Source organism: Coregonus lavaretus (genome assembly GCF_964263955.1).
Source record: "Coregonus lavaretus genome assembly, chromosome: 26".
In the NCBI taxonomy this organism is placed as follows: domain Eukaryota; kingdom Metazoa; phylum Chordata; class Actinopteri; order Salmoniformes; family Salmonidae; genus Coregonus; species Coregonus lavaretus.
Window position 1 is genome coordinate 42,741,364 of NC_140013.1, and position 21,222 is coordinate 42,762,585.

Below are 21,222 nucleotides of genomic sequence, written 5' to 3' on the forward strand. Positions count from 1 at the left end.
TCTCAGTGCTTGTTGAAAACAAATACATTTGTAAAATGAACACTTGTTTTTTCTCAAATACTGTACATTGTTACAGTTGTTGGGTTAGCTAATTTTGGCCATATTAGCATAGACATGACATCAGTCAAAACACCTCAAAGACATGGTATCAAGAAACAAATTAAAACTAGCTGAAACGAGCCACCGTTGTCAGCCAACCTGTCTATATTGTTGTAGTGTAACCAAGGCAACAGCAAGCTTAGATACCAGCATACAGCTGTACTGTCACGTTAGTAGGCTGGCAGTGTTTTGCTGTGGCTTTTATTTCTGACACCAATCCGCCACCTAGTGGTATGTAGATGTCAGTTAATGAATATCCCCGTCCGTGTGAGTGGTGGGGGAAGGGCCCAATCCCTGAACACTCTCCAATCGGCTGACATTGATGAGCTAATGAGCTCAAGGACAGAGAGAGAGTGAGAGAGAGAGAGAGAGAGAGAGACTGAGACAGAGAGAGACAGAGAGGCCATTCTCTGACAGGCTGGCAGGCAGCTTTACATCACCGAAGTCTCTCTGACTCCCTCGGCTCGGCTCGGCTCGGACAGAAGCCATGGGACAGAATGGTTGTCGCTTCTCTCTCTTCTTCTTCTCCCCCGTCCAGGTAGGAAAGAACAGAATCCCTCCTCCATCACTAGGATGTTAGAGGGAGGTTGTGTTCTGTAGGGTGGCTCAGTGCTGGTCCGTAGGTAGTCAGGACTGGGTCGTAGTTGTGTTGCGTCAGGTGTGTACTGTGTTGAATAGAGGAGGGCACTTCAGGATACTGAAGCAGGACAAGGACAGTAATCTCTCTCTCTCTCTCTCTCTCTCTCTCTCTCTCTCTCTCTCTCTCTCTCTCTCTCTCTCTCTCTCTCTCTGTCTCGCTCTCTCTCTGTCTCTCTCTCTCTCTCTCTCTCTCTCTCTCTCTCTCTCTCTCTCTCTCTCTCTCTCTGTCTCTCTCTCTCTCTCTGTCTCTCTCTCTCTCTCTCTCTCTCTCTGTCTCGCTCTCTGTCCTGTTCTATGACGCAGGTACAAATCTGCTTGGTGCCTACACAGCTTTTCTGGGGGAATAGGAGGAGTGGGTCAGTGTCTTTGTGAATAGGAGGAGTGGGTCAGTGTCTTTGTGGATAGAGGAGTGGGTCAGTGTCTTTGTGAATAGGAGTGGGTCAGTGTCTTTGTGAATAGGAGGAGTGGGTCAGTGTCTTTGTGAATAGGAGGAGTGGGTCAGTGTCTTTGTGAATAGACGAGTGGGTCAGTGTCTTTGTGAATAGGAGGAGTGGGTCAGTGTCTTTGTGAATAGGAGGAGTGGGTCAGTGTCTTTGTGAACAGGAGGAGTGGGTCAGTGTCTTTGTGAATAGAGGAGTGGGTCAGTGTCTTTGTGAATAGGAGGAGTGGGTCAGTGTCTTTGTGAATAGGAGGAGTGGGTCAGTGTCTTTGTGAATAGAGGAGTGGGTCAGTGTCTTTGTGAATAGGAGGAGTGGGTCAGTGTCTTTGTGAATAGGAGGAGTGGGTCAGTGTCTTTGTGAATAGGAGGAGTGGGTCATTGAGCTATTTACAGATTTTGGTTTGTCTATTTTGTCGCCTGTGTTAGTGAAGTCGTCATGTGTCTCTCTTTCTTAAGCGGTTGTCTGTGGGCTTTGATGGATGGGATCTGGAAGCCTATGTCATGTGTGTACAGTTGAAGTCGGAAGTTTACGTACACTTACGTTGGAGTCATTAAAACTCGTTTTCAACTACTCCACAAATTTCTTGTTAACAAACTATAGTTTTGGCAAGTCGGTTAGGACATCTACTTTGTGCATGACACAAGTAATTTTTCCAACAATTGTTTACAGACACATTATTTCACTTATAATTCACTGTATCACAATTCCAGTGGGTCAGAAGTTTACATACACTAAGTTGACTGTGCCTTTAAACAGCTTGGAAGATTCCAGAAAATGATGTCATGGCTTTAGAAGCTTCTGATAGGCTAATTGACATCATTTGAGTCAATTGGAGGTGTACCTGTGGATGTATTTCAAAGGCCTACCTTCAAACTCAAATATTGTAGACCTCCACAAGACTGGTTCATCCTTGGGAGCAATTTCCAAATGCCTGAAGGTACCACGTTCATCTGTACAAACAATAGTACGCAAGTATAAACACCATGGGATCACGCAGCCGTCATACTGCTCAGGAAGGAGACGCGTTCTGTCTCCTAGAGATGAACGTACTTTGGTGCGAAAAGTGCAAATCAATCCCAGAACAACAGCAAAGGACCTTGTGAAGATGCTGGAGGAAACAGGTACAAAAGTATCTATATCCACAGTAAAACAAGTCCTATATCGACATAACCTGAAAGGCCGCTCAGCAAGGAAGAAGCCACTGCTCCAAAACCGCCATAAAAAAAGCCAGACTACGGTTTGCAACTGCACATGGGGACAAAGATCGTACTTTTTGGAGAAATGTCTTCTGGTCTGATGAAAGAAAAACAGAACTGTTTGGCCATAATGACCATCGTTATGTTTGGAGGAAAAAGGGGAAGGCTTGCAAGCTGAAGAACACCATCCCAACCGTGAAGCACGGGGGTGGCAGCACCATGCTGTGGGGGTGCTTTGCTGCAGGAGGGACTGGTGCACTTCACAAAATAGATGGCATCATGAGGAAGGAAAATTATGTGGATATATTGAAGCAACATCTCAAGACATCAGTCAGGAAGTTAAAGCTTGGTCGCAAATGGGTCTTCCAAATGGACAATGACCCCAAGCATACTTCCAAAGTTGTGGCAAAATGGCTTAAGGACAACAAAGTCAAGGTATTGGAGTGGCCATCACAAAGCCCTGACGTCAATCCTATAGAAAATTGTGGGCAGAACTGAAAAAGCATTTGTGCGAGCAAGGAGGCCTACAAACCTGACTCAGTTACACCAGCTCTGTCAGGAGTAATGGGCCAAAATTCACCCAACTTATTGTGGGAAGCTTGTGGAAGGCTACCCGAAACGTTTGACCCAAGTTAAACAATTTAAAGGCAATGCTACCAAATACTAATTGAGTGTATGTAAGCTTCTGACCCACTGGGAATGTGATGAAATAAATAAAAGCTGAAATAAATCATTCTCTCTACTATTATTCTGACATTTCACATTCTTAAAATAGAGTGGTGATCCTAACTGACCTAAGACAGGGAATTTTTACTAGAATGAAATGTCAGGAATTGTGACAAACTGAGTTTAAATGTATTTGGCTAAGGTGTATGTAAACTTCCGACTTCAACTGTACATGTACCTCATAGTTCTGCTTTTAAAACTTCGTACCAGAATCAAGCTCTTCTGTCTCTCTCTCTTCTGGCCTATGTAGCATTGTTGCTCATAGACCAGCTGCCTGTCTTTTATAACCTTTAGTGGATAGGGTTCTAGATTCAACCAAAAGGTGAACTTTCATCTGTAGCCCCTGGGCAGGTAGTTAAAAACCCGTCATGGTGAGACTGCAAGATCATCGGCGCTGACCTCTCTCTCTTTCTCTAACCTATCCTATCTCCCCTCCCTCTCTCTCTCTCTCTTTCTCTCTCTCTCCAACTCCAGGCAAACCTAGCCCTGTCGCCCACCTCTCTGCTGCCCTCGCCCAAGAGTCCCGAGGTGAAGCTGGCGCCGACTCCCATCTCCCCCACAACCCCTTGCTTCTCTCCCACAAGCCCTTGCAGCCCCCTCAGCCCCACCCTGAGGCCCCAACTGTCCAGTGAGGAGGAAGAGCCGGTAAGCTTCGAGAGGCCGGCGGAGGGCCCCCCACTATCCAGCTTCAACAAGGTAGGGATTCTAGTGATGAACATTGTGTATTATACACTGAGTGTACAAAACATTAAGAACACCTTCCTAATAGACTCCCGAGTGGTGCAGTGGTCTAAGGCACTGCATCGCAGTGCTAGCTGTGCCACTAGAGATCCTGGTTCGAGTCCAGGCTCTGTCGCAGCCGGCCGCAACCGGGAGACCCATGGGCGGCGCACAATTGGTCCAGCGTCGGCCAAGGTAGGGGATATTGTCCCTATACGATATATCACAGATCTGACGAGAGGCCGGCAGACGGCACCAATAAGTCTGTCTGGAGAAATTTTTTTGGCTAGGTGCATAGAATTACATATAGATTTATAGGATCTTGGTGGCTAGGTGTACTGAACCTATCATACATGTAGGTTCAGGGTAGGTTTCTTAGAGGGCAGGCAGGTAGCCTGTCTGTTAGAGCGTTGGGCCTTTAACCGAAAGGTCGCTGGTTTGAATGCCCGAGCCGACATAGTGAGAAATCTGTTGATGTGCCCTTGAGCAAGGCTCTTAATACTAATTTGATCCAGAGGCTCCGTACTGCTATGGCTGACCCTGTAAAACAACACATTACACTGGACCTATCATACTACTATGGCTGACCCTGTAAAACAACACATTACACTGCACCTATCATACTACTATGGCTGACCCTGTAAAACAACACATTACACTGCACCTATCATACTACTATGGCTGACCCTGTAAAACAACACATTACACTGCACCTATCATACTACTATGATTGACCCTGTAAAACAACACATTACACTGCACCTATCATACTACTATGACTTACCCTGTAAAACAACACATTACACTGCACCTATCATACTACTATGGCTGACCGTGTAAAACAACACATTACACTGCACCTATCATACTACTATGGCTGACCCTGTAAAACAACACATTACACTGCACCTATCATACTACTATGGCTGACCCTGTAAAACAACACATTACACTGCACCTATCATACTACTATGGCTGACCCTGTATAACAACACATTACACTGCACCTATCATACTACTATGACTGACCCTGTAAAACAACACATTACACTGGACCTATCATACTACTGTTACTGACCCTGTAAAACAACACATTACACTGGACCTATCATACTACTGTTACTGACCCTGTAAAACAACACATTACACTGGACCTATCACACTACTGTTACTGACCCTGTAAAACAACACATTACACTGGACCTATCATACTACTATGGCTGACCCTGTAAAACAACACATTACACTGCACCTATCATACTACTATGGCTGACCCTGTAAAACAACACATTACACTGGACCTATCATACTACTATGGCTGATCCTGTAAAACAACACATTACACTGGACCTATCATACTACTATGACTGACCCTGTAAAACAACACATTACACTGGACCTATCATACTACTATGGCTGACACAGTAAAACAACACATTACACTGCACCTATCATACTACTATGGCTGACCCTGTAAAACAACACATTACACTGGACCTATCATACTACTATGGCTGACCCTGTAAAACAACACATTACACTGGACCTATCATACTACTATGGCTGACCCTGTAAAACAACACATTACACTGCACCTATCATACTACTATGGCTGACCCTGTAGAACAACACATTACACTGCACCTATCATACTACTATGGCTGACCCTGTAAAACAACACATTACACTGGACCTATCATACTACTATGACTGACCCTGTAAAACAACAGATTACACTGGACCTATCATACTACTATGACTGACCCTGTAAAACAACACATTACACTGCACCTATCATACTACTATGGCTGACCCTGTAAAACAACACATTACACTGCACCTATCATACTACTGTTACTGACCCTGTAAAACAACACATTACACTGCACCTATCATACTACTATGACTGACCCTGTAAAATAAGACATTACACTGGACCTATCATACTGCTATGGCTGACCCTGTAAAACAACACATTACACTGCACCTATCATACTACTATGGCTGACCCTGTAAAACAACACATTACACTGCACCTATCATACTACTATGGCTGACCCTGTAAAACAACACATTACACTGGACCTATCATACTACTATGGCTGACCCTGTAAAACAACACATTACACTGCACCTATCATACTACTATGGCTGACCCTGTAAAACAACACATTACACTGCACCTATCATACTACTATGGCTGACCCTGTAAAACAACACATTACACTGCACCTATCATACTACTATGGCTGACCCTGTAAAACAACACATTACACTGCACCTATCATACTACTATGGCTGACCCTGTAAAACAACACATTACACTGGACCTATCATACTACTATGGCTGACCCTGTAAAACAACACATTACACTGGACCTATCATACTACTATGACTGACCCTGTAAAACAACACATTACACTGGACCTATCATACTACTATGGCTGACACAGTAAAACAACACATTACACTGCACCTATCATACTACTATGGCTGACCCTGTAAAACAACACATTACACTGGACCTATCATACTACTATGGCTGACCCTGTAAAACAACACATTACACTGGACCTATCATACTACTATGGCTGACCCTGTAAAACAACACATTACACTGGACCTATCATACTACTATGGCTGACCCTGTAAAACAACACATTACACTGCACCTATCATACTACTATGGCTGACCCTGTAGAACAACACATTACACTGCACCTATCATACTACTATGGCTGACCCTGTAAAACAACACATTACACTGGACCTATCATACTACTATGACTGACCCTGTAAAACAACACATTACACTGGACCTATCATACTACTATGGCTGACCCTGTAAAACAACACATTACACTGGACCTATCATACTACTATGGCTGACCCTGTAAAACAACACATTACACTGCACCTATCATACTACTATGGCTGACCCTGTAAAACAACACATTACACTGCACCTATCATACTACTATGACTGACCCTGTAAAACAACACATTACACTGCACCTATCATACTACTGTTACTGACCCTGTAAAACAACACATTACACTGGACCTATCATACTACTATGACTGACCCTGTAAAACAACACATTACACTGGACCTATCATACTACTGTTACTGACCCTGTAAAACAACACATTACACTGGACCTATCATACTACTATGACTGACCCTGTAAAACAACACATTACACTGCACCTATCATACTACTATGGCTGACCCTGTAAAACAACACATTACACTGGACCTATCATACTACTATGGCTGACCCTGTAAAACAACACATTACACTGGACCTATCATACTACTATGGCTGACCCTGTAAAACAACACATTACACTGCACCTATCATACTACTGTTACTGACCCTGTAAAACAACACATTATACTGGACCTATCATACTACTATGACTGACCCTGTAAAACAACACATTACACTGGACCTATCATACTACTATGGCTGACCCTGTAAAACAACACATTACACTGCACCTATCATACTACTATGGCTGACCCTGTAAAACAACACATTACACTGCACCTATCATACTACTATGACTGACCCTGTAAAACAACACATTACACTGGACCTATCATACTACTGTTACTGACCCTGTAAAACAACACATTACACTGGACCTATCATACTACTATGACTGACCCTGTAAAACAACACATTACACTGCACCTATCATACTACTATGGCTGACCCTGTAAAACAACACATTACACTGGACCTATCATACTACTATGGCTGACCCTGTAAAACAACACATTACACTGGACCTATCATACTACTATGGCTGACCCTGTAAAACAACACATTACACTGCACCTATCATACTACTGTTACTGACCCTGTAAAACAACACATTACACTGCACCTATCATACTACTATGGCTGACCCTGTAAAACAACACATTACACTGGACCTATCATACTACTATGACTGACCCTGTAAAACAACACATTACACTGGACCTATCATACTACTGTTACTGACCCTGTAAAACAACACATTACACTGGACCTATCATACTACTATGACTGACCCTGTAAAACAACAGATTACACTGGACCTATCATACTACTATGACTGACCCTGTAAAACAACACATTACACTGCACCTATCATACCACTATGGCTGACCCTGTAAAACAACACATTACACTGCACCTATCATACTACTATGGCTGACCCTGTAAAACAACACATTACACTGGACCTATCATACTACTATGGCTGACCCTGTAAAATAAGACATTACACTGGACCTATCATACTGCTATGGCTGACCCTATAAAACAACACATTACACTGCACCTATCATACTACTATGGCTGACCCTGTAAAACAACACATTACACTGCACCTATCATACTACTATGGCTGACCCTGTAAAACAACACATTACACTGGACCTATCATACTACTATGGCTGACCCTGTAAAACAACACATTACACTGCACCTATCATACTACTATGGCTGACCCTGTAAAACAACACATTACACTGCACCTATCATACTACTATGGCTGACCCTGTAAAACAACACATTACACTGCACCTATCATACTACTATGGCTGACCCTGTAAAACAACACATTACACTGCACCTATCATACTACTATGGCTGACCCTGTAAAACAACACATTACACTGGACCTATCATACTACTATGGCTGACCCTGTAAAACAACACATTACACTGGACCTATCATACTACTGTTACTGACCCTGTAAAACAACACATTACACTGGACCTATCATACTACTATGACTGACCCTGTAAAACAACAGATTACACTGGACCTATCATACTACTATGACTGACCCTGTAAAACAACACATTACACTGCACCTATCATACTACTATGGCTGACCCTGTAAAACAACACATTACACTGCACCTATCATACTACTATGGCTGACCCTGTAAAACAACACATTACACTGGACCTATCATACTACTATGGCTGACCCTGTAAAATAAGACATTACACTGGACCTATCATACTGCTATGGCTGACCCTGTAAAACAACACATTACACTGCACCTATCATACTACTATGGCTGACCCTGTAAAATAACACATTACACTGCACCTATCATACTACTATGGCTGACCCTGTAAAACAACACATTACACTGGACCTATCATACTACTATGGCTGACCCTGTAAAACAACACATTACACTGCACCTATCATACTACTATGGCTGACCCTGTAAAACAACACATTACACTGCACCTATCATACTACTATGGCTGACCCTGTAAAACAACACATTACACTGCACCTATCATACTACTATGGCTGACCCTGTAAAACAACACATTACACTGGACCTATCATACTACTATGGCTGACCCTGTAAAACAACACATTACACTGCACCTATCATACTACTATGGCTGACCCTGTAAAACAACACATTACACTGCACCTATCATACTACTATGGCTGACCCTGTAAAACAACACATTACACTGCACCTATCATACTACTATGGCTGACCCTGTAAAACAACACATTACACTGGACCTATCATACTACTATGGCTGACCCTGTAAAACAACACATTACACTGGACCTATCATACTACTATGACTGACCCTGTAAAACAACACATTACACTGGACCTATCATACTACTATGGCTGACACAGTAAAACAACACATTACACTGCACCTATCATACTACTATGGCTGACCCTGTAAAACAACACATTACACTGGACCTATCATACTACTATGGCTGACCCTGTAAAACAACACATTACACTGGACCTATCATACTACTATGGCTGACCCTGTAAAACAACACATTACACTGGACCTATCATACTACTATGGCTGACCCTGTAAAACAACACATTACACTGCACCTATCATACTACTATGGCTGACCCTGTAGAACAACACATTACACTGCACCTATCATACTACTATGGCTGACCCTGTAAAACAACACATTACACTGGACCTGTCATACTACTATGACTGACCCTGTAAAACAACACATTACACTGGACCTATCATACTACTATGGCTGACCCTGTAAAACAACACATTACACTGGACCTATCATACTACTATGGCTGACCCTGTAAAACAACACATTACACTGCACCTATCATACTACTATGGCTGACCCTGTAAAACAACACATTACACTGCACCTATCATACTACTATGACTGACCCTGTAAAACAACACATTACACTGGACCTATCATACTACTATGACTGACCCTGTAAAACAACACATTACACTGGACCTATCATACTACTATGGCTGACCCTGTAAAACAACACATTACACTGGACCTATCATACTACTATGGCTGACCCTGTAAAACAACACATTACACTGCACCTATCATACTACTATGGCTGACCCTGTAAAACAACACATTACACTGCACCTATCATACTACTATGACTGACCCTGTAAAACAACACATTACACTGCACCTATCATACTACTGTTACTGACCCTGTAAAACAACACATTACACTGGACCTATCATACTACTATGACTGACCCTGTAAAACAACACATTACACTGGACCTATCATACTACTGTTACTGACCCTGTAAAACAACACATTACACTGGACCTATCATACTACTATGACTGACCCTGTAAAACAACACATTACACTGCACCTATCATACTACTATGGCTGACCCTGTAAAACAACACATTACACTGGACCTATCATACTACTATGGCTGACCCTGTAAAACAACACATTACACTGGACCTATCATACTACTATGGCTGACCCTGTAAAACAACACATTACACTGCACCTATCATACTACTGTTACTGACCCTGTAAAACAACACATTACACTGCACCTATCATACTACTATGGCTGACCCTGTAAAACAACACATTACACTGCACCTATCATACTACTATGGCTGACCCTGTAAAACAACACATTACACTGGACCTATCATACTACTATGGCTGACCCTGTAAAATAAGACATTACACTGGACCTATCATACTGCTATGGCTGACCCTGTAAAACAACACATTACACTGCACCTATCATACTACTATGGCTGACCCTGTAAAACAACACATTACACTGCACCTATCATACTACTGTTACTGACCCTGTAAAACAACACATTACACTGCACCTATCATACTACTATGCCTGACCCTGTAAAACAACACATTACACTGGACCTATCATACTACTATGACTGACCCTGTAAAACAACACATTACACTGGACCTATCATACTACTGTTACTGACCCTGTAAAACAACACATTACACTGGACCTATCATACTACTATGACTGACCCTGTAAAACAACAGATTACACTGGACCTATCATACTACTATGACTGACCCTGTAAAACAACACATTACACTGCACCTATCATACTACTATGGCTGACCCTGTAAAACAACACATTACACTGCACCTATCATACTACTATGGCTGACCCTGTAAAACAACACATTACACTGGACCTATCATACTACTATGGCTGACCCTGTAAAATAAGACATTACACTGGACCTATCATACTGCTATGGCTGACCCTGTAAAACAACACATTACACTGCACCTATCATACTACTATGGCTGACCCTGTAAAACAACACATTACACTGCACCTATCATACTACTATGGCTGACCCTGTAAAACAACACATTACACTGGACCTATCATACTACTATGGCTGACCCTGTAAAACAACACATTACACTGCACCTATCATACTACTATGGCTGACCCTGTAAAACAACACATTACACTGCACCTATCATACTACTATGGCTGACCCTGTAAAACAACACATTACACTGCACCTATCATACTACTATGGCTGACCCTGTAAAACAACACATTACACTGCACCTATCATACTACTATGGCTGACCCTGTAAAACAACACATTACACTGGACCTATCATACTACTATGGCTGACCCTGTAAAACAACACATTACACTGGACCTATCATACTACTATGACTGACCCTGTAAAACAACACATTACACTGGACCTATCATACTACTATGGCTGACACAGTAAAACAACACATTACACTGCACCTATCATACTACTATGGCTGACCCTGTAAAACAACACATTACACTGGACCTATCATACTACTATGGCTGACCCTGTAAAACAACACATTACACTGGACCTATCATACTACTATGGCTGACCCTGTAAAACAACACATTACACTGGACCTATCATACTACTATGGCTGACCCTGTAAAACAACACATTACACTGCACCTATCATACTACTATGGCTGACCCTGTAGAACAACACATTACACTGCACCTATCATACTACTATGGCTGACCCTGTAAAACAACACATTACACTGGACCTATCATACTACTATGACTGACCCTGTAAAACAACACATTACACTGGACCTATCATACTACTATGGCTGACCCTGTAAAACAACACATTACACTGGACCTATCATACTACTATGGCTGACCCTGTAAAACAACACATTACACTGCACCTATCATACTACTATGGCTGACCCTGTAAAACAACACATTACACTGCACCTATCATACTACTATGACTGACCCTGTAAAACAACACATTACACTGCACCTATCATACTACTGTTACTGACCCTGTAAAACAACACATTACACTGGACCTATCATACTACTATGACTGACCCTGTAAAACAACACATTACACTGGACCTATCATACTACTGTTACTTACCCTGTAAAACAACACATTACACTGGACCTATCATACTACTATGACTGACCCTGTAAAACAACACATTACACTGCACCTATCATACTACTATGGCTGACCCTGTAAAACAACACATTACACTGGACCTATCATACTACTATGGCTGACCCTGTAAAACAACACATTACACTGGACCTATCATACTACTATGGCTGACCCTGTAAAACAACACATTACACTGCACCTATCATACTACTGTTACTGACCCTGTAAAACAACACATTACACTGCACCTATCATACTACTATGGCTGACCCTGTAAAACAACACATTACACTGCACCTATCATACTACTATGGCTGACCCTGTAAAACAACACATTACACTGGACCTATCATACTACTATGGCTGACCCTGTAAAATAAGACATTACACTGGACCTATCATACTGCTATGGCTGACCCTGTAAAACAACACATTACACTGCACCTATCATACTACTATGGCTGACCCTGTAAAACAACACATTACACTGCACCTATCATACTACTATGGCTGACCCTGTAAAACAACACATTACACTGGACCTATCATACTACTATGACTGACCCTGTAAAACAACACATTACACTGCACCTATCATACTACTATGGCTGACCCTGTAAAACAACACATTACACTGCACCTATCATACTACTATGGCTGACCCTGTAAAACAACACATTACACTGGACCTATCATACTACTATGGCTGACCCTGTAAAACAACACATTACACTGCACCTATCATACTACTATGGCTGACCCTGTAAAACAACACATTACACTGCACCTATCATACTACTATGGCTGACCCTGTAAAACAACACATTACACTGCACCTATCATACTACTATGGCTGACCCTGTAAAACAACACATATCCGGTGTATATTGTAGCCTACAGCAGTAGATTTATATTGTAGCCTACAGCAGTATATTTATATTGGAACCTACAGCAGTATATTTATATTGAAGCCTACAGCAGTATATTTATATTGTAGCCTACAGCAGTATATTTATATTGTAGCCTACAGCAGTAGATTTATATTGTAATCTACAGCAGTATATTTATATTGTAGCCTACAGCAGTATATTTATATTGTAGCCTACAGCAGTAGATTTATATTGTAGCCTACAGCAGTATATTTATATTGTAGCCTACAGCAGTAGATTTATATTGTAATCTACAGCAGTATATTTATATTGTAGCCTACAGCAGTATATTTATATTGTAGCCTACAGCAGTAGATTTATATTGTAGCCTACAGCAGTAGATTTATATTGTAACCTACAGCAGTAGATGTATATTGTAACCTACAGCAGTAGATTTATATTGTAGCCTACAGCAGTAGATTTATATTGTAGCCTACAGCAGTATATTTATATTGTAACCTACAGCAGTATATTTATATTGTAACCTACAGCAGTAGATGTATATTGTAACCTACAGCAGTATATTTATATTGTAGCCTACAGCAGTATATTTATATTGTAGCCTACAGCAGTATATTTATATTGTAACCTACAGCAGTAGATTTATATTGTAGCCTACAGCAGTAGATTTATATTGTAGCCTACAGCAGTAGATTTATATTGTAACCTACAGCAGTATATTTATATTGTAACCTACAGCAGTAGATTTATATTGTAGCCTACAGCAGTAGATTTATATTGTAACCTACAGCAGTATATTTATATTGTAACCTACAGCAGTAGATGTATATTGTAACCTACAGCAGTAGATTTATATTGTAGCCTACAGCAGTAGATTTATATTGTAGCCTACAGCAGTAGATGTATATTGTAACCTACAGCAGTAGATTTATATTGTAACCTACAGCAGTAGATTTATATTGTAACCTACAGCAGTAGATTTATACAGCAGTAGATTTATATTGTAACCTACAGCAGTAGATTTATATTGTAACCTACAGCAGTATATTTATATTGTAGCCTACAGCAGTAGATTTATATTGTAGCCTACTGCAGTATATTTATATTGTAACCTACAGCAGTATATTTATATTGTAACCTACAGCAGTAGATTCATATTGTAGCCTACAGCAGTATATGTATATTGTAACCTACAGCAGTAGATTTATATTGTAGCCTACAGCAGTAGATTTATATTGTAACCTACAGCAGTAGATTTATATTTTAGCCTACAGCAGTAGATTTATATTGTAACCTACAGCAGTATATTTATATTGTAACCTACAGCAGTAGATGTATATTGTAACCTACAGCAGTAGATTTATATTGTAGCCTACAGCAGTAGATTTATATTGTAACCTACAGCAGTATATTTATATTGTAACCTACAGCAGTAGATTTATATTGTAGACTACAGCAGTATATTTATATTGTAACCTACAGCAGTAGATTTATATTGTAACCTACAGCAGTAGATTTATATTGTAACCTACAGCAGTAGATTTATATTGTTGCCTACAGCAGTAGATTTATATTGTAACCTACAGCAGTAGATTTATATTGTAACCTACAGCAGTAGATGTATATTGTAACCTACAGCAGTATATTTATATTGTAGCCTACAGCAGTAGATGTATATTGTAACCTACAGCAGTATATTTATATTGTAGCCTACAGCAGCAGATTTATATTGTAACCTACAGCAGTATATTTATATTGTAGCCTACAGCAGTATATTTATATTGTAACCTACAGCAGTATATTTATATTGTAGCCTACAGCAGTAGATTTATATTGTAACCTACAGCAGTATATTTATATTGTAGCCTACAGCAGTAGATTTATATTGTAACCTACAGCAGTAGCTGTATTGTAACCTACAGCAGTATATTGATATTGTAGCTGTATTGTAACCTACAGCAGTAGATTGATATTGTAGCTGTATTGTAACCTACAGCAGTAGATTGATATTGTAGCTGTATTGTAACCTACAGCAGTAGGTTGATATTGTAGCTGTATTGTAACCTACAGCAGTATATTTATATTGTAGCTGTATTGTAACCTACAGCAGTAGATTGATATTGTAGCTGTATTGTAACCTACAGCAGTAGATTGATATTGTAGCTGTATTGTAACCTACAGCAGTAGATTGATGTTGTAGCTGTATTGTAACCTACAGCAGTAGATTGATGTTGTAGCTGTATTGTAACCTACAGCAGTATATTGATATTGTAGCTGTATTGTAACCTACAGCAGTAGATTGATATTGTAGCTGTATTGTAACCTACAGCAGTAGATTGATATTGTAGCTGTATTGTAACCTACAGCAGTAGGTTGATATTGTAGCTGTATTGTAACCTACAGCAGTAGATTGATATTGTAGCTGTATTGTAACCTACAGCAGTAGATTGATATTGTAGCTGTATTGAACGTCATCATTTGGAGCTTTGACACCCTTTCTGTGCTGGGATGCTGCCTGTGACGTAACACTAACACAAGCATGGTAGTCCTACTTCAGTCAGTGGAAACCCTGTGGTCTTGATCTCTCACGCCTTCTCCTGTGGTATTGATCTCTCACGCCTTCTCCTGTGGTATTGATCTCTCACGCCTTCTCCTGTGGTATTGATCTCTCACGCCTTCTCCTGTGGTATTGATCTCTCACGCCTTCTCCTGTGACATCACTCCAGGCCACATGTCCCCTCCCCCTGGTGACACATGTCCCTAGCAGTGTGTCCTGTAGTCCTTAAATAGGCCCTCTGTCACATAGAAAATCATCTATAGAATGGGCCTCCCTATTCAAGTCAAATGTACCAGTCAAATTGCCAGGGTTAGAGGCGGTAAGCCCCTTCTATAGATTCTATTTCTATGCTCTGTAAGCCCAGGAATAGGCCTCCTGCAGTGCCTCAGCGCAGAGACCAGGGGGATTGGAGGTGTAATCCACTTAGCCTACTTCTCCCCTTCTCCTCCTCCTCCTCCTCCTCCATTCCTTCTCCCGCCCCCTCTTCCTCCTCCATTCCTTCTCCCTCCCCCTCTTCCTCCTCCATTCCTTCTCCCGCCCCCTCTTCCTCCTCCATTCCTTTTCCCTCCTCCTCCTCCACCTCCTCCATTCCTTCTCCCTCCCCCTCTTCCTCCTCCATTCCTTCTCCCTCCTCCTCTTCCTCCTCCATTCCTTCTCCCTCCCCCTCTTCCTCCTCCATTCCTTCTCCTTCCTCCTCCTCCTCCATTCCTTTTCCCTCTTCCTCCTCATCCTCCTCCATTTGTTTATTTTATTTGTTTAGGGGGCAGATCAGCTTTAGTATTGCAGATAGATTGTGGCTTCCATCAATGTAATTGTCTGCATCATTTTCAATCCCCCTTACATTTATTTAGCAAATATATATATATATATATATATATACAGCTCTGGAAAAAATTAAGACCACTGCAAAAATATACGTTTCTCTGGTTTTACTATTTATAGGTATGTGTTTGGGTGAAATTTAAAAAATGGTTTTATTCTATAAACTACTGACAACATTTCTCCCAAATTCCAAATAAAAATGTGTTGTCAGACCTTGAATAATGCAAATAAAATACGTTTTTTTAAACAACACAATACTAATGTTTTAACTTAGGAAGAGTTCAGAAATCAATATTTAGTGGAATAACCTTGATTTTCAATCACAGCTTTCATGCGTCTTGGCAGGCTCTCCACCAGTCTTTCACATTGATGTTGGGTGACTTTATGCCACTCCTGGCGCAAGAATTCAAGCAGCTCGGCTTTGTTTGATGGCTTGTGACCATCTATCTTCCTCTTGATCACATTCCATAAGTTTTCAATGGGGTTCAGGTCTGGATTGGGCTGGTAATGACAGGGTCTTGATCTGGTGGTCCTCCATCCACACCTTGATTGACCTGGCTGTGTGGCATGGCACATTGTTCTGCTGGAAAAAACAATCCTCAGAGTTGGGGAACAATGTCAGAGCAAAAGGAAACAGGTTTTCTTCCAGGACAACCTTGTACATGGCTTGATTCATGCGTCCTTCACAAAGACAAATCTGCCCGATTCCAGCCTTGCTGAAGCACCCCCAGATCATCACCGATCCTCCACCAAATTTCACAGTTGGTGCGAGACACTGTGGCTTGTAGGCCTCTCCAGGTCTCCGTCTAACCATTAGACGACCAGGTGTTGGGCAAAGCTGAAAATTGGACTCATCAGAGAAGATGACCTTACTCCAGTCCTCTACGGTCCAATCCTTATGGTATTTTGCAAACCTCAGCCTGGCTTTTCTTTGCTTCTCATTGATGAAGGGCTTTTTTCTAGCTTTGCACGACTTCAGCCCTGCCCCTAGGAGCCTGTTTCGAACCGTCCTCGCCGTGCACTTCACCCCAGCTGCCGTTTGCCATTCTTTTTGTAGGTCACTTGATGTCATCCTACGGTTGTTGAGTGACATTCGAATGAGTTGGAGGTCATCCCGGTCAGTAGAGAGTCGTTTTCGCCCTCTGCCGGTCTGTAGCTTTGTTGTCCCCAATGTCTGCTGCTTGACCTTGTTCTTATGAACCGCCGTCTTTGAAATTTTAAGGATGGAAGCAACCTGACGCTCACTGTATCCCACTAACAGTAAAGCCAGAATTGCACCCTTCTTTTCCTCACTCAAAACTTTCCTTTTCAACTCTTTTGGCCTGGTAAATAGTTATTATTTGATTAATATTACTTTTGAGGTTGTTTTTGCCATCCAGCTGGTCCTATTGCAAGAGGATAGTGATGACCACAGCAGTGGTTTTTATACTTTTCCTCGTTAAATAAGATTTGGTTCAGGTGATCACCTAATCAGTACCTAATTCAGTAGAATGAGGTGTGCCTGTGTTGGAATTCAACAGACACTGGAATGGAATGGCTGTCATACATGTAGAGATGCTGATTTCAGAAAAATGTGCAGTGGTCTCTTAATTTTTTCCAGAGCTATATATATATATATATATATATATATATATATATATATATATATATATATATATACACACACAGTTGAAGTCGTAAGTTGACATACACCTTAGCCAAATACATTTAAACTCCGTTTTTCACAATTCCTGACATTTTATCCTAGTAAAGATTCCCTGTCTTAGGTCAGTTAGGATCACCACTTTATTTTAAGAATGTGAAATGTCAGAATAATAGTAGAGAGAATGATTTATTTCAGCTTTTATTTCTTTCATCACATTCCCAGTGGGTCAGAAGTTTACATACACTCAATTAGTATTTGGTAGCATTGCCTTTAAATTGTTTAACTTGGGTCAAACGTTTCGGGTAGCCTTCCACAAGCGTCCCACAATAAGTTGGGTGAATTTTGGCCCATTCCTCCTGACAGAGCTGGTGTAACTGAGTCAGGTTTGTAGGCCTGCTTGCTCGCACACGCTTTTTCAGTTCTGCCCACAAATTTTCTATAGGATTGACGTCAGGGCTTTGTGATGGCCACTCCAATACCTTGACTTCGTTGTCCTTAAGCCATTTTGCCACAACTTTGGAAGTATGCTTGGGGTCATTGTCCATTTGGAACACCCATTTGCGACCAAGCTTTAACTTCCTGACTGATGTCTTGAGATGTTGCTTCAATATATCCACATAATTTTCCTTCCTCATGATGCCATCTATTTTGTGAAGTGCACCAGTCCCTCCTGCAGCAAAGCACCCCCACAGCATGATACTGCCAACCCCCGTGCTTCACGGTTGGGATGGTGTTCTTCGGCTTGCAAGCGACCCCCTTTTTCCTCCAAACATAATGATGGTCATTATGGCCAAACAGTTCTGTTTTTCTTTCATCAGACCAGAAGACATTTCTCCAAAAAGTACGATCTTTGTCCCCATGTGCAGTTGCAAACCGTAGTCAGGCTTTTTTATGGCGGTTTTGGAGCAGTGGCTTCTTCCTTGCTAAGCGGCCTTTCAGGTTATGTCGATATAGGACTTGTTTTACTGTGGATATAGATACTTTTGTACCTGTTTCCTCCAGCATCTTCACAAGGTCCTTTGCTGTTGTTCTGGGATTGATTTGCACTTTTCGCACCAAAGTACGTTCATCTCTAGGAGACAGAACGCGTCTCCTTCCTGAGCAGTATGACGGCTGCGTGGTCCCATGGTGTTTATACTTGCGTACTATTGGCCAATTTATTATTATTTATTTTTATTATTTATTAAATGTCAGGAATTGTGAAAAACTGAGTTTAAATGTATTTGGCTAAGGTGTATGTAAACTTCCGACTTCAACTGTATATATATATATATATATATACACATACTACCAGTCAAAAGTTTGGACACACCTACTCATTCAAGGGTTTTTCTTTATTTTTTCTATTTTTTACATTGTAGAATAATAGTGAAGACATCAAAACTATGAAATAACACATGAAAAAATGCATTTCAATTAACAGGTGTGCCTTCTTAAAAGTTAAATAGTGGAATTTATTTCCTTCTTAATGCGTTTGAGCCAATCAGTTGTGTTGTGACAAGGTAGGGGTGGTGTACAGAAGATAGCCCTATTTGGTAAAATACCAAGTCCATATTATGGCAAGAAGAGCTCAAATAAGCAAAGAGAAACGACAGTCCATCATTACTTTAAGACATGAAGGTCAGTCAATATTGAACATTTCAAGAACTTTGAAAGTTTCTTCAAGTGTAGTCGCAAAAACCATCAAGCGCTATGATGAAACTGGCTCTCATGAGGACCGCCACAGGAATGGAAGACCCAGAGTTACCTCTGCTGCAGTGGATAAGTTCATTAGAGTTACCAGCCTCAGAAATTGCAGCCCAAATAAATGCTTCACAGAGTTCAAGTAACAGACATCTCAACATCAACTGTTCAGAGGGGACTGTGTGAATCAGGCCTTCATGGTCGAATTGCTGCAACGAAACCACTACTAAAGGACACCAATAAGAAGAAGAGACCTGCTTGGGCCAAGAAACACGAGCAATGCACATTAGATAGGTGGAAATTGGAGTCCAAATTGGAGATTTTTGGTTCCAACCTCCGTGTCTATGTGAGAAGCGGTGTGGGTGAACGGATGATCTCCGCATGTATATTTCCCACCGTAAAGCATGGAGGAGGAGGTGTTATGGTGTGGGGGTGCTTTGCTGGTGACACTGTCTGTGATTTATTTAGAATTCAAGGCACACTTAACCAGCATGGCCACCACAGCATTCTGCAGTGATACGCAATCTCATCTGGTTTGGGCTTAGTGGGACTATCAATTGTTTTTCAACAGGACAATGACCCAAAACACCTCCAAGCTGTGTAAGTGCTATTTTACCAAGAAGCAGAGTGATGGAGTGCTGCATCAGATGACCTGGCCTCCACAATCCCCTGACCTCAACCCAATTGAGTCGGACGGCAGAATGAAGGAAAAGCAGCCAACAAGTGCTCAGCATATGTGGGAACTCCTTCAGGACTGTTGGAAAAGCATTCCAGGTGAAGCTGGTTGAGAGAATGCCAAGAGTGTGCAAAGCTGTCATCAAGGCAAAGGGTGACTATTTGAAGAATCTCAAATACAAAATATATTTTGATTTGTTTAACACTTTTTTGGTTACTACATGAGTCCATATGTGTTATTTCATAGTTTTGATCTCTTCACTATTATTCTAGAATGTAGAAAATAGTAAAAATAAAGAAAAACCCTTGAATGAGTAGGTGTGTCCAAACCTTTG

General features: G+C 41.2%; 1 protein-coding gene and 4 long non-coding RNA genes across 6 annotated transcripts in view; 1 reads left to right on the plus strand and 4 right to left on the minus strand.

The window, feature by feature from the left end:
- Positions 1 to 21,222, plus strand: part of LOC311101875 (capZ-interacting protein) — a 64,967-nt gene that overhangs the window by 39,340 nt on the left and 4,405 nt on the right. The window contains exon 5 of the mRNA XM_084143107.1: positions 3,575 to 3,796. Coding sequence (XP_083999233.1) covers positions 3,575 to 3,796 — 222 coding nt within the window. The remainder of the gene's footprint in view (positions 1 to 3,574; positions 3,797 to 21,222) is intronic.
- Positions 4,809 to 5,540, minus strand: LOC311101407. The gene is made up of 4 exons (XR_014609921.1): positions 5,318 to 5,540; positions 5,171 to 5,219; positions 5,024 to 5,121; positions 4,809 to 4,876 (listed from the first exon to the last, which is right to left on the minus strand). It is a non-coding gene; the product is annotated as an uncharacterized lncRNA (long non-coding RNA).
- Positions 6,769 to 8,553, minus strand: LOC311101682. 2 transcript variants are annotated; one of them, XR_014609941.1, is made up of 4 exons: positions 8,503 to 8,553; positions 7,572 to 7,816; positions 7,229 to 7,424; positions 6,769 to 6,787 (listed from the first exon to the last, which is right to left on the minus strand). It is a non-coding gene; the product is annotated as an uncharacterized lncRNA (long non-coding RNA). The 2 variants fall into 2 exon arrangements; XR_014609942.1 differs by lacking the exons at positions 6,769 to 6,787; positions 7,229 to 7,424 and adding an exon at positions 6,974 to 7,081 and having other exon boundaries at positions 7,474 to 7,816.
- On the minus strand, positions 9,317 to 11,096 carry LOC311101370. The gene is made up of 7 exons (XR_014609916.1): positions 11,051 to 11,096; positions 10,561 to 10,805; positions 10,365 to 10,413; positions 10,071 to 10,168; positions 9,581 to 9,825; positions 9,385 to 9,482; positions 9,317 to 9,335 (listed from the first exon to the last, which is right to left on the minus strand). It is a non-coding gene; the product is annotated as an uncharacterized lncRNA (long non-coding RNA).
- On the minus strand, positions 11,718 to 12,968 carry LOC311101371. The gene is made up of 5 exons (XR_014609917.1): positions 12,717 to 12,968; positions 12,521 to 12,569; positions 11,982 to 12,324; positions 11,786 to 11,883; positions 11,718 to 11,736 (listed from the first exon to the last, which is right to left on the minus strand). It is a non-coding gene; the product is annotated as an uncharacterized lncRNA (long non-coding RNA).